The sequence below is a fragment of the Terrapene carolina genome, unplaced genomic scaffold, assembly GCF_002925995.2.
Source record: "Terrapene carolina triunguis isolate 2854851 unplaced genomic scaffold, T_m_triunguis-2.0 Scaffold67, whole genome shotgun sequence".
Lineage (NCBI taxonomy): Eukaryota > Metazoa > Chordata > Testudines > Emydidae > Terrapene > Terrapene triunguis.
This window is the reverse complement of record NW_020664418.1, coordinates 51,387,382-51,404,117: the sequence shown is the minus strand read 5'-3', so window position 1 is coordinate 51,404,117 and position 16,736 is coordinate 51,387,382. Positions and strand designations below refer to the sequence as shown.

General features: G+C 50.6%; 1 protein-coding gene across 1 annotated transcript in view; it reads left to right on the top strand.

The window, feature by feature from the left end:
* Nucleotides 1–16,736, top strand: part of RASGRF1 (Ras protein specific guanine nucleotide releasing factor 1) — an 83,800-nt gene that overhangs the window by 53,682 nt on the left and 13,382 nt on the right. Inside the window, exons 13-20 of the mRNA XM_024200725.1 lie at nucleotides 56–138; nucleotides 1,485–1,733; nucleotides 2,677–3,047; nucleotides 5,834–5,959; nucleotides 7,098–7,268; nucleotides 8,400–8,506; nucleotides 9,465–9,577; nucleotides 11,527–11,587. Of these exons, the coding sequence (XP_024056493.1) occupies nucleotides 56–138; nucleotides 1,485–1,733; nucleotides 2,677–3,047; nucleotides 5,834–5,959; nucleotides 7,098–7,268; nucleotides 8,400–8,506; nucleotides 9,465–9,577; nucleotides 11,527–11,587 (1,281 nt within the window). The remainder of the gene's footprint in view (nucleotides 1–55; nucleotides 139–1,484; nucleotides 1,734–2,676; nucleotides 3,048–5,833; nucleotides 5,960–7,097; nucleotides 7,269–8,399; nucleotides 8,507–9,464; nucleotides 9,578–11,526; nucleotides 11,588–16,736) is intronic.

Sequence of the window (16,736 nt, the reverse complement as noted above, 5' to 3'; positions counted from 1 at the left end):
TTCTCTTTCCAGTGTAACTTGCGTTCTCCGTTCCCCTGACCCTTCTGTGTTTCAGTGTGTAGACAATATTCGATGCAATGGCCTCATGATGAATGCATTTGAGGAGAACTCAAAAGTCACAGTTCCCCAGATGATCAAGTAAGTGCTTTGTGCTTTGTGAGATATGTAACTTTGAGTGCCTGTGCAAATGTAGCTTGACTACAGAGGCACCTGGGTTTAACTCTGCCCCTGGACCAGCAGAACTCCCTTTGGACTCCATAAGTGACTAGCATTCAAATCGCTCCATTCGGATGCCGGTGGGAGCGTAATCAGTGCCAGACTAAACCCCTCGTATGTAATCCTACTTGTCACACACCAGTAATCAATGATCACCATAGAAATATTGTAACAATTAGTGATGGGCAAGTCTGAGAAGACATTCTACAACAAAGGCCTGTGATGTTTGTTTGGGGCCCCGGAGGTTTTTCTTTGTGTCTAGGAGCTGTCGTGTGCTGTGTTGAGCCGTAGCGATGATTACAGCACATTAGCAGGGGTTTGTCGGTGGTGTTCGGGGAGAGGACATTTGCTCAGGGCTGTGTGAAGGGAGGTGGAAGGAGCTGTGTGGGAAGGGGAGAGCTTCAAGAGGACAAATGCAGAGGAACGAAGAAAGGGAAAAACAAACGATTAAAAAGAAAGGGCTACAAGGAAATACAAAGGCAGCCACAAGGAGTGTGGATTTCTCCTGGTCTCCTCCCATGCTGCTTTGAGGACTTTACATTGGCATAATTCCATTCTGGGCATTAGGATTGTATGGTTTCGTTGTCAGTGATTTGGCAAGAATTATTACTGATGTAATGTTTTCTAAAATACAGATAAAATGGGTATGGGAGGGATGAAGGTGGGGAAGGAACCAGAGTCCCCTGCAGTCTCGGGGAGGGCAGGGCTAGGGCTCTGCTTTCTCCCCCATACCCAGCCAGCCAGCATGGCATGGCACGGGGGGTCCTCTGTGCCTTTTCCAGGGCGGTGCAGCCTGTGCACCTGCGTCTGTTGCGTGGGACTCCCCAGGAAAATTCTTGCTGAATCAGGCTCCAGCTGATGCATGGCCATCCTGCACCCTCTTTGAGGCACCTGGTTGTGCGGAAGCCACAGTAACCGTGTGCGCGTCCCTAAATTCTGACAACCCTCTCCCCACCCGCCCTGCCCAGCTGCTTTCCCACACCGCAGACACTGCAGAACTTCAGGGTTTAACTCGTTTACAGCAAATCTGCTGCTCTTGCATATCCCAGAGTGTTTCCATGCACACTGGGATGGCGATTGTCACATTCCCCTGGGGAAGCTCCCAGATCAGAACGTTAATTAAGAGACACCAGTGTTCAGTTAACCGTGGGGAGCCAGTACTGTCTCCCTCTGCGCCCCACGTAGGTATTTCCAGGTGAAGTGTATCTGCCTACACAGCGCACTGGTGTCACTCCAGGCTGGAACCGAGAGATTCTGTATCCCCGCAGGTCTGATGCCAGCTTGTACTGTGACGACGTCGACATTCGGTTCAGTAAAACGATGAATTCCTGCAAGGTCCTTCAGATCCGCTATGCAAGCGTGGAGCGCCTCTTGGAGAGGCTGACGGACCTGCGGTTCCTCAGCATCGACTTTCTCAACACGTTTCTGCATTCGTACCGGGTGTTCACCACGGCGGTGGTCGTTCTGGACAAACTCATCACTATCTACAAGAAACCCATCAGTGCAATTCCTGCAAGGTGAGGCTGCTCCGCCTCCTCTGTGCATGAACCGGAGCCCTGACCCCTGGGGGAAGTGGCCTGGGCTCTGAGGGCTAGAGGAAGGGACTCTGAAGTCAGGACTCCTGGGTTCTGTCCCTGGCTCCCTCAGTCCCTTGCTGGGTTATGTTGGGCAAGACATACATTCACTTGTATCTCCGTTCCCGGTCTGTAAAATGCTCAGATGACTCTTGCCCCCCCCCCATAAATTTCATTTGGGTGGAGTGTTGTTCTTTAAAGTTCCTTGAGAATTTTAACACTACCATTACTACTGCTCAAACTGTAATGGCCCAGCTTTCCCCCCCATCTTACAAGAGTTGGATACTTTTAGCTTTGGCTAAGCAATGACTTGGGAATATAAGTCTACAAAAATCAAGGCGAAAGCAGAGTCTTTCAGAACAGTAAAAAGGAATAAGAGGGCAGAATTAGGAAGGGGAAGATTTGGGCTGAATAGTGGGATGCCTGAGCCCCCCCTGCTGCCTGCCTGCTTGGGGCTGGCCCGAGGTCCCCCTCTACCCCCTGCCCGCTTGGGACCAGCCCAAGGCCCTCTATCCCCAGCATGTGGGGCTGGCCCAAGATCCCCTGCCATCAGCCCGAGCCGCTCTCCCAAGCCCTCCCTCCCGTGCAGGGCTGGCGTTGCCACTTGTCCCCTCCCCTCCACATGTTCCTATGCACCCTGCTAGGGGTTGCACCCCTCTAAGGGTCACACCCCGCTTTTTTGGCAAAACTGGGCATTTGTCCAGTTCGCTCTTGTCAACTAATCATCAGTTGGCAAGAGCAAAAGGGACAAATGCCCAGTTTTGCCAAAAAAGTCAGGACGCCCGGGACAGGGCTTAAAAAATGGGACTGTCTCGGCCAAAACGAGACCTATGGTCACCCTAGCTTTAAAGCAGCATGAATAGGAATCGCTTTTGTTTTAACCCAGGTCACTGGAGCTCTTGTTTGCAAGCAGCCAGAACACCAAACTGCTTTACGGCGAGCCGCCCAAATCTCCAAGAGCAAATCGGAAATTCTCATCCCCTCCCCCGCTGTCCATCACCAAGTCGTCCTCGCCGAGCAGAAGACGGAAGTTGTCCTTAAACATCCCCATCATCACGGGAGGGAAGGCTCTGGACCTAGCTGCATTGAGTTGCTCCTCCAATGGCTATGCAAGCATGTACTCTTCCATGTCACCCTTTAGTAAGACCACTCTTGATATAAACAAACTTTACGTGTCCAGTAACTACCCCAATAAAATACCTGATGAAGGTGAAACTGCATCCGAAAAACAAGAGGAGACTCCTCCGAGCAAGCCAAGTAAGTCACTGTTGGTTCACAGGCTGGTGAGAGGTTCTCAGGCAAACAGTGGGGATCTGAGCAGAGGGAGGCAGTAGAAACGGGCCCAGTTTTGTGTCTCAAGAAAAGAGTGTGTTGCATTTGTAGGCTTTAGCAGGAATGTATAATTCACATGCAAGCGGCCATGAAACGTGCCCCAGCCTGCAGGGACCGTGGGGCAATCCAGCCAACATAACGTGGGGAAGAAAACGTCTGTCGGTGCCTGGAGAGGGATTTGGGAGCAAACCCATTGGCACTTGGGCTGTGGAGAAGTGAGGTCAGGCCAGCAGCAGCGCTGGCACTCAGGGAACAGCTGAGGAGTGTGAGTCAGGCGACATGGAGAGGCCAGGACGCATGGAGACCCCCATTGGATCACAACATGGAGATAAGGTGCTGAAGGAAGAGAGCCTGAGCCGGGTGGGACCACGACTGTCTTACCACAAATGGAAAGTGCACTGTGCTGGCCTCTGGCTGGGCAGGCCCCCGGCTGACACCTAAACACAGGCCTATAAATGTCAGAAAGACGCAGCGGGAGAAAGGAAGGGGAGGCCAAACCCGGCCAAGTATAACTGTAACCCTGGCTCACAGCACAATCCGTGGGGAGGGACACTCTGAGCCTGGCAAACTGCCCAGCCCCTCCAACTGCTCAGTGCCAGGGATTTGGGATTAAACACCCACCTGGCGTTAGCCAGGTCTCCTGTCACGTACAGCTCTGACCAGAGCCCGCCGGGTCAGGTACTGGGAAGAGCATATTAACTGAGCAGGCCTGGCACCGTCTCTCTCCATCTGATTGACAAAGTCGCAGTTATTTGCACCTGCAGTTTGGGGGTGCAAGAGCAAAGGGCAGCTTTAAAAAATCTCTCCCTTTGTGTCCAAGCGGCGCCAGCAGGGAGCCAGTCCTGCAGATCACTCAGAATCTGCCAAATCCAGGCCCCATCCCCTTTGCGCCAGCCCAGTCGCGTGGTGCAAGGGAGGGCCGAGTTTGGCCTAACGGGGGCCCTGGGAGCGTGGCCTAAGGAGTGCAGGGTCAGCAAGTCGCAGTACGTTGAACTCAATGAGGCCCATGTCCAACTGCTGCTGGGAGAAGCAGGTCACGAGCCGCGGTTCGGACATGTCCCCAAACCGTCCCAGCTTGTCTTGAGAACACAGTGTTACTGGCGTCGCAGGTCAGCGAAAATTCCTGGTTTGATGTTGCCAGCATCTCCCTGGAAGTTATCAAAGACAGAGAGCCTGATCCCCAGTTGGTGTAAAACAGCTTCACTCCTCTGACTTCTGTGGCGCTACACCCATTGCAGGGAAGATGGGGACATACTGGAGAGAGTCCAGAGAAGAGCAACACAAACCATGAAAAGTCTAGAACACATGACCTCTGAGGGACAATTGAAACAATGGAGTTTGTTTAGTCTGGAGAAGAGACGACTAAGAGAGGCCATGACAACAGTTTTCAAGTATATAAAACCCCTAACTGTCCGAGTGGTTAAGCACTGAAATAAATTGCCCAGGGAGGTTGTGGAATCTCCTTCATTGGAGATTTTTAAGAGCAGGTTTGACAAACACCTGTTAGGGATGGTCTAGATAATACTTAGAGTGCAGGGGACTGGACTAGATGACCCCTCGAGGTCCCTTCCAGTCCTATGGTTCTATGATTTACGCTAGCTAAGAATCTGGCCTCAAAAGTCCAGAAAATGTTGTTTGGAAGGGAGTGGCTAAGAAAGAGACGGACAGATCTGTAACTAGTTACTCCCAATTAACACATGCGCCTCCTAGAATCTGCCCCATTTTAACATGGGTTGTGAACACCCTGCCATGCAGCCTTCCATCCCTTGCTGGGCACGTCCTGTGCTCTCACCACCAGACATTCCCATCCTGAACTCTGAAGCTACCACAAAAAGTGTTTACATGTTTAACAAGAGCAAAAGTTCCATTGGTCAGATATGCACTAGGGCCCCTGGTGTCCTGAGGGCACTCTCATTTGTACGCACACACCTCATCATCTCTGTGCAAATGTTATCACTTGAGTGTACAAAGTGATCTCTGATCTGGGTCCGTGAACTGTACCCACTGGTGATTGGATGCACACAATCAGAGGCCCTGAGCCAGGCAGAAGAACAAAGGCCCATGTGGTGACATTCTGAGATGGCCTGGGATGTACAAGTGGGGTGCATTCTAGGATATGCTTCATGGAACCCCACTTCCCATTATACTTAGTGGTTTGGCATGACGCTCTCAATGGATGAGCAGAATAAATTCCCCGCGTTACACCATTAACTATCTATTCCATCCCAGGGACCTTACACCAAGGTTTAAATTGCAGTAGGCTGTTGTGTTGCTCAGCAGTTCTGTGACCAGGTTCACCACCAATAAACAGCCTACATCTCCTGAGCCTGACCCGACACTCCAGGATAGAACTCCCAAACACGTGAACGCGGTCAGCTGAAGTTATTTACATGCCATGTGGCAACTAAAAGCTGAATAACTTTCCGAGCTGTGTAAAGACTTGTGGGTTACCCAGGTCAGACAGTGACCAGTTTGTGCAAAACATTTTTGATTTAAGGACAAAAGAAAAATCAAAAATAATTCTCAGGCAACAGAACTTTGATGCTTTTGATTCTAGTGTGAATAAAGCAGGGAAGCAATTCCCTTTTGGATGTTAGAGAGATTTGAAGGAGCTAAAATGTGGCTGGTTCACACCTGCTTCCAAGCCTTGTTTTGCTGCAGTATCCACAGTTACAAGTGGGGAATTTGAACCAGCTGCTTGTTTTCTGCAGGTTCCGAGGTATCAGTTCGGGAGGAGTCAGACACTGATCCAAACCAGAGCGATGAAGCAGAAACGGAGACCTCGCCAACGAAATCTCCAACTACTCCTAAAGCCGTCAAATGCAAAAATTCATCAGGTAACGTGTGTGCAGAAACTCCTCTAGCACCTGGGATATTTGCACAGCTACGTTCACTCTTTGGACCTGATTCTCCTCTCAGCTCCACTGGAGTAAATCAGGAGAAGTTCCACTGAAGTCGGCGGAAATACACTGGTGTAAAACTGGTGCATATGGGAAGAGAAGCAGGACCTTTCTCTTGAATTTTTTTTTTCTGCAAGCGTGGTGACGGGGGCAGGGTTTTGTCTAGTTGCACCTGTGTCCTGCAGATGTTGCGCTCTGGCCCGGTGGATGATTACCTTCCTCCGGGGCTGCAATGCATTCTGCAGTGAATGTTCCTGTGCTGATGTGAGCACTGGGGTGACTCTAGGAGCCACGCTCTTTGAGTGTCTTGTCATTAATAGTTCTCCTCTCCTTTCTGAGGGTGTTAGCAACCTGAGCAACTACTGGAGTGTGCTTCAGAAACAAGTGAGGTTTTTACCCACGAAAGCTTATGCCCAAATAAATCTGTTAGTCTTTAAGGTGCCACCAGACTCCTCGTTGTTTTTGTAGATACAGACTAACACGGCTACCCCCTGCTACGTGTGTTAGCCAGAGTCCCTTTGTGAAGCCATTCAACCTGGGCTCTGAACTGCAAGGCCTAAGAATCAGTGCTGCATCATCGTTTATGTCCGCCTCAAACGTCTATGCTGTGCAAGGTGTCCCAGGGAGGAAACTAGGCCTGCATCCCATAAAGGGGTGTGTGTGTGTAGAGATTTGTGAGAATAATAGACTGTGCACACAAGAAGTAAGTATTGTATAGCTTTGTGGGGAAATGCCTAGAGAACATGAAAATCTTTCTGTATGTTCTAACCATTCTGCAGGATTGACTAGAGACCTCTGTCGTTCAGTGAGATGTTTAATGAAGCCTAGAGGGAGGATAGAATCCTCTCGTAAACTCTCCCTTGATAGATGTTTTTAATTTCTGTAGAACACTCTTGGTTTACGCCCTGCTAAAGCTGAGAAGGTGGCAGTTGTGCAACGAATTCTGGGGATGTTGCTCATGCGTTTCCGAGGGCAGCATTTGGTCCCATGAGAAAATGGTTAAATGAACAGGTAAAGGTGAGGAGACAACCTTTCCCTTCTATGCCTGACATTGTTCTCCTGCTTCCTTTTCTAGATTTCTCATTGTTTTCTTATAACAATGGAGTCGTTATGACGTCTTGCCGGGAGCTTGACAATAACCGCAGTGCCCTGTCAGCTGCTTCCGCTTTTGCGATAGCGACTGCGGGAGCCAACGAAGGCACGCCGACCAAGGAGAAATATCGAAGGATGTCATTAGCAAGTGCAGGTGAGGGAAAACAATGCTCTGTAGCTTGGGGCAGGTTGGAGTTATCCCACTTGGAGAGAAACGTGAGCTACACAACTATGGAGTACGGTACAAAGAGTTTATTTATAGGGCGACCATCACCGCTGTATCTGGTTACTGTTTCCCATACAGCATCATCCCATATTATTCAATAGGATGCTTCCCTTACAAAAATAGACCAAAGGACGACCCACTGCAAGTAGATCATGCAGCAGCAGCTCCAGTGACCACTGGCCAAAGAGACCAGTGGCCAGGTGGTTGGCTGGCCTCAGCTTGGGCTTGAGCCCTGGTAGCTTTGAGTCTCTTGCCCCTGGGTGCCCAACATGAGCCCCCATTTGTGGGCAATCTCACTGTTCCCGGCGGGCGTTCAGCTCACTCCTCGAGTCCTTTTCGGAGCCCGATTCACAGTCCCCTTGTCACTAGCCTTTAGCAGCGCTTCCCCGGCCCCGCAGCCCTCCAGGGCCTTCGCTTGTGTGCAGCTTGTCACATCCGACTGCCTCAAACGGGGCTGAAGGGAAAGGTTAGCAACTGCCTCAGCCTGAGCTCCCCTTGTTACTGGGGCTGTCGCTGTCCCTGTTCCTGGGAAAACTCCCCGCCCCCTTCTGTGGCCAGTCTCACCCATTTAAACTCCACTGCGCCAGGTGGAGCGCGCTCGGCAGGGGCACCTGAGTACAGGAATGCTCGTTAGCCTTTCCACCGCAGGGATGGGGGGGTGCCAAGCTTCAACATACAGGCTGCTCACATGTGCGGGAGCTGGGCACAGTGGGAAGGATGGACAATTTAGGGTCCCAGACAATTTAGCCCTGTGCAGATGATGCTCGGTGTATTGTATTGCACCCGTCTATTGGCATGTGCAAATGCCAAGTCTCCACTTGCATGTGCGGTTTTATTTGCACACACAAATCCAAGTGCTTGAATGCACACAGCTCTCTCGTGTACCAACCAGAGAGCCTCTGCCTACAGACAGCTTTAGTTCTCAGAGTTGACCTTTCAACTTAAGAGAGTGTTAACTGGCCATTCGGGCTTTTTCACATTATTTCTGTTAAATTGTTAATATTTTAAGTAATTCCTAAAATAATTGTATATGTGCTAAGTTATTTGCAATGATTTTAGGCTTTCCCCCTGACCAAAGGAATGGGGACAAAGAGTTTGTGATAAGGAGAGCGGCAACCAACAGAGTGCTCAATGTTCTGCGCCACTGGGTCTCCAAACACTCGCAGGTACTTGGTAGCGCTGGGACAAAGGGATGGTTGCGTCTCTGTGGCTGTGGGAGGCAGAGGCTGCGCTGAGGCAACAGGATGAGATTTTACTGAACAATAATGGGACGATGAGCCGGCCTGTTCATTGCGGTGAAATTCACCCAGTGCAGAGGGCCCTGTACAGGGCCCACTGGACCCCTCCAGTCCTTAATAGGCCTTCTATGGGCTCTCTGCTTGGGGGTGAATGCCACTGTACACTTACTGGCTGAGCATGTTGGCCATCAGCCTTTTCCCGTATTTGTGTAATTCGCACAAGTCGAGAAAAGCTCCCACCTGCTGCAGAGGGGAGGCTGAGGAAGCTGCAGATGCTGAACCGAACAGTCCCTGACCTTATGGCAATGTAACATGTGCAGAGCATCCAAAGCACCAGACTCCTCATTGTTTTTCCAACCCGGGTACAGAAATCCAAGGCTGGGTCCTAGCAGTGGGCTGGGTTTCTGTGTGTGAGAGGACGGGGTTGTGGGAAGAGGCTAGTAAAATGTGTTAGGGATGAAAATGGACTGACGGCTGCTCAGCTCTCTGGTGCACCATTCCCCTTGATGCTGGCATTGTTTGTGGTAGAGTGTGGAGCAGCAGCAGCCGTGCAGTTTATTAACAATCCTGCCCCAAACTCTGCTCTGTCCAGACGCCGTTTCTGACGCTAATGCAAAGAACAAAGTGAGTCCAGTGCCCTCCCTTTCCAATGCCTCTCTTGAAGCTCTTCTGCAGCAGGAGCAGAGTGTAATTGACAAGAGGACAAGCTGTTTTTCTTCCTTAGGAGGAGCAGACAGCATGTTCTGTCTCTTCTTGCAGGCAGCGATACCATAGTGATTAATCGTGGAGAGGTTTTTAAAGGGAAATAAGACAGTGAACCTGCTTGTAATGCGCTCTAATCTGAATAAAACGTGTGAGACCCTTTAATGGTACATGCTTTTGGCAGGACTTTGAAACCAACGAGGAACTGAAATGTCAAGTGATCAGCTTTCTGGAGGAAGTTATCCATGATCCTGAGCTCCTGACCCAGGAGAGAAAAGCAGCAGCGAATATTATACGGTAAAGGCTTATTAGGGGGTTCATGTTTTCCCAGAGCATGACGCTGCCCGTTCGCAGCTGCTACCTGCCGTCCCCCAGGATGGAGTGGGAGTAGTGTGTTCTCTAGGCAGTTTTACCAGTAATTAGCTTCTATGATTCGGGAAGCAAACATCAACGATGGGCCAGATTCTCTGTTCAGTGACACTGCTGTAAGAGCGGAAGTTACTCCCTGCCCAGTCTGAGTTTATAAGCTCCAGTAAAAGAGCAGGTCCCTGGGCACCGTTCAATACTCCACGAACAACATACTAAATAAAGTACCAGAGGGGGAGCCGTGTTACTCTGGATCTGTAAAAAGCGACAGAGTCCTGTGGCACCGTATAGACTAACAGGCGTATTGGAGCATGAGCTTTCCTGGGTGAATACCCACAAAAGCTTATACTAAATAAACAGACCCTTCGGTTCCCCCCAATTGAATCAGATAACCCAACAACAGCATAAATAGAATAGAAATTAATCACCCGCCCCCCCATGATCTCCAGAGTCCCACACCACTTCTGCCAGCCCCGCCCAGCACCCAGCTCCCCACAGACTCGGGTTCGAGACCCAGGGATCCTCACAGTAAGACAGGGAGTCCTGCTGACTGCTGTGGCACTCTGGGCAGGAGGAGCCGTCAGCGCCGGAATACCTGATGGCAGGACTGAGCCATGCCAGGGCCTCCTTGGCATGCTAAGGGCTGCCCATTTCCAACACAATGAAGAGAGGTGTGCAGGGGCTGGAGGGGGGGCGGGTTGAGACGTGCTGCTGCCTCGGTGCATCGGTGCTCACGCTTAACCTTCTCTGCACCAGGGACAGTCTCCCGTCACTCTGTATCTGGAAAGCAGCAGCCCGGCATGCCTTGCTTCCCTGCGCACGAGGACTTGCAGGCCCAAAGCCTTAACTAGAAAACTCTTGGGGCTGGGAGCCAGTCACACAGTTCCCATCCTCCATGGCTGTCACTGTTTGGCATGTGCTTTGTGAGCATGAGCAGGTCCGTCCGCACGGTGTGCCAGTTAACAAAGGCAGCCTGTGGATCTTCCTCTGTTCAGTAATTGTGCTGACTGACATTAGGATGGCGCTGCTCGTGTTCAGGAACTGAGCCTACGGCCACTCAGCATGTGGCATTCCCACCAAAGTCAACGGGAGGCCGTGGTGTGGAATAGCCATGGAGACCAGTGGGAAAGAGACACAGACCCCACCACTTCCCACAGGACAGTATTGGCTCACCCCTTTTCAGTGTGCAGGGCTAAGTTTGCAGACCCCTGCTGACCCCAGTGGGAGTTGGACTCACAGGGATCTGAGGTCGCAATTTGGCGCATTAACTTTTTCTTTTTAAATAAGTAAAGTGACAAATCTGACTCCACAGAAGCAGCTTCTTCCATACTCCTAAAAGTTTACTCTATCAAACTATCAACTGAATGAAGCTCTAAATGTAAAGTTGTGCTCTAGACCAGTGGCTCTCCGTCTTTCTGGACTACTGTACCCCTTTCAGGAGCTGATTTATCTTGCAAACCCCAAAGTTACACCTCACTTAAAAACTACTTGCTTACAAAATCAGAGATAAAAGTACAGAAGTGTCCCAGCCACACTGTTACTGAAACATTGATGACTTTCTCCTTTTTACCATCTAGCTATAAAATAAATCAATTGAAATAGAAATATTATACTTATATGTCAGTGTATAGTACATAGAGCGGTATAACCAAGTCATTGTCTGTATGAAACTAGTTTTGTACTGACTTCGCTAGTGCTTTTTATGGAGCCTGTTGTAAAACTAGGCTAATCTCTAGCTGAGCTGAGGTACCCCCTGGAAGAGCTCTGCGTACCCCCAGGGGTCTGTGTACCCCCGGTTGAGAACCACTGCTCTAGAGCCAAGAAATGTGTACAACCTATTGTTCTTTCAGCTAAAGTAACACTGCCTTTTCATTGCATAGGACTCTGACTCAGGAAGATCCAGGAGACAATCAGATAACACTGGAGGAGATCATACAGATGGTAAACGCTTTTCTCCCCTCACTTCTTTTAATTACCATCAAGTTGATAGCGTGAATTACTAATATTCTGCTCTGAGACACCCAGTCAGTTTTTGCATAGCCTAGATGCATGTTAGTCTGATTCGCTTGTAACCCCTCCAGCAGTGCTTTATTTGAACTGCCCGATTTGTCATGTAACCCTGTCCCTCTGTGATTGTCAACAGATTATTTTCTTTAGGCTCTTTTCTAAGCTACAGCTCTCTGTTACCCTGTGAATCATCTGGCGCTAAAGCTGGGTAAATAATGCACAAAATGTCTAGAGAATGAATGCTTGAATGTTTTTGTTTGCCTGTGCTTTGCCTTTTGTGTTAGCTTCCCGTGAACGTTGCACTAGTCGTGTTTCACTAGCACACAGTCATGGAAAGCAGATTTCAAAGTCCCCTGTGCAAGTATTTTCAGACAATGAATTTTAAATTCACACACACGAGTACCTCTAGTGGAAGGGGTCTTGTGCTCATCCAGTCTGGGACAGAAACTATCTAACCAAGAAATAAAACTAATTGTAATTGGATCAGAGAGTAAAACAATTGTAAAACCTATTCCTAGCCCAGATTAAAATAATGGACACACATGAAAAGTTAATCTGCTCGCAGGCAAAAAAAGTGAAATTTCATCCAAGAAGTTATTGATTGTGAATTATTGGCATAACTGTCCCCAGTGGGATATAGCTGACCAGTCTCCCCTAGAGCCACAGAAAGGTAATGCACACTTTCAGCACGGTGCCTGAGGAGTTGGTCACACAACTCTCTTCATGTCTGCAGAATGTGTGTCCAGGTTTCACCAGGAACTGGACTGAAATAACCAACCCCCGTACGTCAGGGTTTCGGTTCACCAAAGGGTGGCTTTTCCCCTGGGCTGGCAAATCCCCAGACACATGTAACATGTATTGATAGTTGAGTGCTCGTTCTGACTGAGTCCAGTTCAGTATTGTCAGCCCTACACCTTCAAAAATCCTGAATCAGGTCCCAAACGTCATGAGATTAGCTTACAAATCAGGAGATTTATCCAAATAGTAAATGTTGTCTTTTTTATTTGCCTTCTGGCTTCTGGTTCTTTAGGGCTCATTCACTTCACGTTTTCAAGCTTTTCTCTACAATCATAAGGGCTAGAAACTTACTTTAAAAAAAACAAAGAATGTGGAGATTCTTGTGCAGTCTCTTGATCCCCGCAGCTGGGATTTTAAGAATAACACCAAGTGCTGCGAGACTCACGGTGAACTCCTAAGAGTTGGCAGCGCTGCGTTCTGGATGTTAAACATGCGCATGCGCACTCAGTCTTTTGGGCTTGTTCTGATTTGAGGTTCCATTTCACCCTAACCATGGACTTTGAGACCAGGTCTGGGTCTGGAGGTTGAACTCTGCACAGATACAAAGCTCCAGGATGTTCCAATTCAGGGCTCTGGTTCAGGCCCATCTTGAGTTTTCACCTAAATTTCGTCCCTTGCAGCATTTCCACATTTTGTCCCTACTGTAGAATCAAAGGGTTAGAAGGGACCGTGGGGTCATCTAGTCTAGTCCCTGTCAAGAAGCAGGATTTGTTGTTTCTAACCCATCCCAGACAGGTGGCTCCAGACGTCTCCTTTTGAAAACCTCCAGTGAAGGAGCTTCCACAACCTCCCTAGGCCTCTGTTCCATTGTCCCACCCTTCTTACAGTGAGGAAGTTTTCCCTGAGATTTCATCTAAACCTGCTCTGCTGTAGTTTGAACCCACTGCCTCTTGTCCCGCCCTCTGTGGCAAAAGAGAACACATTTCTCACTCTTTCATGGCAGCCTTTCACGTATCTGAAGACTGCTGTCATTTCTCCCCCTTAATCGCCTCTGTTCCAAACTGAACATACGCAGTTCCTTCAGCCTTTGCTCGTATGGCTGCATTCCTTCCCTTTGGTTATCTTTGTCGCTTGCCTCTGGATCCTTTCCAGTTTCTCCACGTCCTTTCTATACATTGGTGACCAATGTTGGACACAGTTCTCCAGCTGAGGCCTAACCAGTGACGAGTAGAGCGGTGCGATCACCTCCCGTGACTTGCATGTGATCCTCTGTTAATGCAACCTACAATTGCATTTGCTTTTTTGCAACAGCATCACATTGCTGACTCGTGTCGAGGTTGTGATCCACCACAACTCCCAGATCCTTCTCAGCCGTGCTGCTGCCCAGCCAGTTATCCCCCATCCTGTATTTGTGCATTTGGTTTTTCTTCCCGAAGTGGAGCACCTTACGTTTGTCTTTGTTAAATTTCGTTTTGTTGTCAATAGTTCTCCAATTTATCCAGATCTCTCTGAATTTTAGCTCTATCCTCCAAAGTACTGGCAACCCTCTCCCCAGCTTTGTGTCACCTGCAGACTTAATCAGTGTGCTCGCTAGTCCTACATCCAAGTCATTAATAAAGATCTTAAATAACACCGGACCCAGAACAGATCCCTGTGGAACCCCACTTGAGGCCTCCCTCCAACCTGACGTCATTCCATTAATAGTCACTCTTTGTCTGCAGTTGTTTAAACAATTACGTGTCCATTTAATGGTAGTTCCATTGAGCCCACATTTCTCCAGCTTACTTATCAGAATGTCCTGTGGGACTCTGTCGAAAGCCTGGCTGAAGTCCAGGTATATTATGTCCACCGCATTCCCCCATCACCAGTCCAGTTACTCTCGAAGTAGGAAATCAAGCTAGTTTGGATGATTTGTTCTTGGTAAATCCATGCTGGCGGCTAGTGATCACCCCTTCATCCGCCAGGTATTCGCAAACTGAATGTTTTATACATTGCTGTAATACAGGGGTGGGCAAACATTTTGGCCCGAGGGCCACATCTGCAAATAGAAATTGTATGGGGGCCATGAATGCTCACAAAATTGGGGTTGGGGTGCAGGAGGGGGTGAGGGCTCCAGTTGGGGGTGCAGGCTGGGGCCAGAAATGAGGAGTTCAGGGTGCGGGACAGGGCTCCAGGCTGAGGCAGAGGGTTGAGGTGCGGGAAGGGGGGCAGGCTCCGGCCTGGGGTGCGGGCTTTGGGGTAGGGCTGGGGATGAGAGGTTTGGAGTGTAGGAGGGGGCTCTGGGCTGGGACTGAGGGGTTCGGAGGGCGGGAGGGGGATCAGGGCTGGGGCAGGGGGTTGGGGCTCCCGGAAGCAGCAGCATGTCTCTTCTCCGGCTCCTAAGCGGAGCTGCGGCCAAGCGGCTCTACACGCTGCCCCGTCCGCAGGCACCGCCCCTGCAGCTCCCACTGGAGCACCAGAGGGGGCCATTGGAGCAGGGCCATGCCACGGCTTCCGGGGAGCTGTGTGGAGCAGCCCCTGTCCCTGCTCCCCGTCTGGAGCGCCGGAGGGGGGCCATGCCGCAGCTTCCGGGGAGCTGTGTGGAGCAGCCCCCGACCCTGCTCCCCGGCTGGAGTGCCGGAAGGGGGCAAGCCCCAGACCCGGCTCCCCAGCGGGAGCTCAAGGGCCGGCTTCAAACAGCTCCCGGGCCGGATCCGGCCCATGGGCTGTAGTTTGCCCACCGCTGCTCTAGTAGCTTCCCAGGTATCAAAGTTGTGAAAGTTCTGTTTATCTTGCAGTGTAAAGTGTTTGCTGCAGCCTCCATTTGGATAGTCTGGCCCCACTTTGTCTGGCATGAGGCCTGCTGATAGGCCTCCTTGACTCTATGGGCACTAGAGATAGTCACAAAGAAAAGCCACTTTGACATTTTCTTCCTGGAACCCATTTGTACAGAACAATTCCCCTTGGCCTGCAGCAGACTTTAACTAGCCTCTTGACTCCTGTTCCACCTGGCTGGCTTTTAGCCTGCTGCTGTCAATGAGGCTGAAGTCAGCTGCTCAGCAGAGCCAACCGGTATTTTAACTTGAGCAGCCTAGGAGATTGCTAGCACACTCCAGTGCTTCTGCCGGGGAGGGAACCCGGGTCTAATTCAGCTTGTGTTCGAGGGCGTCTCTCCCCGTCCTCCTCCCCATGATGTCTGCTTGCACAGGGAACGCCAGACACCGTTCTGAAGTCTCTTTGCTTGCTGGAGTGTTTGGTTTCTGGGCAGTAGCTGGGAGGTTCTGTTCCTGTTCTGAGGACAAAGAGCTCTATCAACATCCACTTGAAACAACGAATGGGAGAAGGGAGAAGCAGCCTTGAATTTCACACCCCCTGCATGCGCAGGCCACTTCACAGCTGACCCCTTGCCATGACTGACCAAGGTACACAGCTTCCCCCCAGCAGCTAGACAAGTGCCTCTTCTGCTTCGCATTGTGGATACTCACAGGACTAAGGCCAGGACTAGACGGGCCGAAGCAGCAAAGAATGCCTGGCTGTTAATTCCCTGAGCAGAGCTGGGGCACTGCTCAGACCAAAGGCCGTATTAACATTGCATGGCACACTGTGCAGGATAGGACAATGCAAGCCCTTCCTTTGGCACACATTCGTCTGTAAGAGGGTGGGCTGTGGGCATGGGGCAGGCACCCCCTGGCATGCTGGGGGACTGGACGGAGTCTGTGTCGCACATGGGAGCGACCAGGAGGAATTGCAGCAAAGTCATCCAGAATCCCTCCAGGGGAGCACAGGCCAGTGCGGTGGCCCCACCACGCTTTCAGGGGATGCACTATGCTCTCAGCTCCACAGCCAGCCCGTTGGAGGGACCGGGGGGACACGGCCTGGCCTTGCCTTGCGTCTCCTGTGCCCTTTCAGGCAGCTAATGCCCACGAAGGTGTGAGCTGAGGGCACAGACTATTTTCCCCAGGGAGATTCAGGCCAACTGCCATGCAGAGGACGAGCAGGGGCATGAGTGCCTTGCACCCCACACAGTAGCCAGGGGCGCAGCAATCACCGGTTTAGAAATTCCTTATCACGGCACTTCTCTTAGGCTGAGGCCCCAGTCAGGCACTGACCACGTCTCTAGCCTGGATTGCTCCTGGCACAATCTGTTCCTCACTTCCTTACGGCCTTGACAGTTCAAGTTACCCAGTCTGCCAAATCTCCTCTTGCCGGCTGCTGGGAGATATAGAAAATCTGCTTGTTTTCTGGGGGAGAGGGAAACTGTGACGTTCTGTGTTTTCCTGGGTTGCCAAGAGCACGTGCCTCAGCTGGCTACTGATCTCCCTGGCCCTGGATTAAAGGGGACGACAGTGTTACAGGAGGTCTGAGG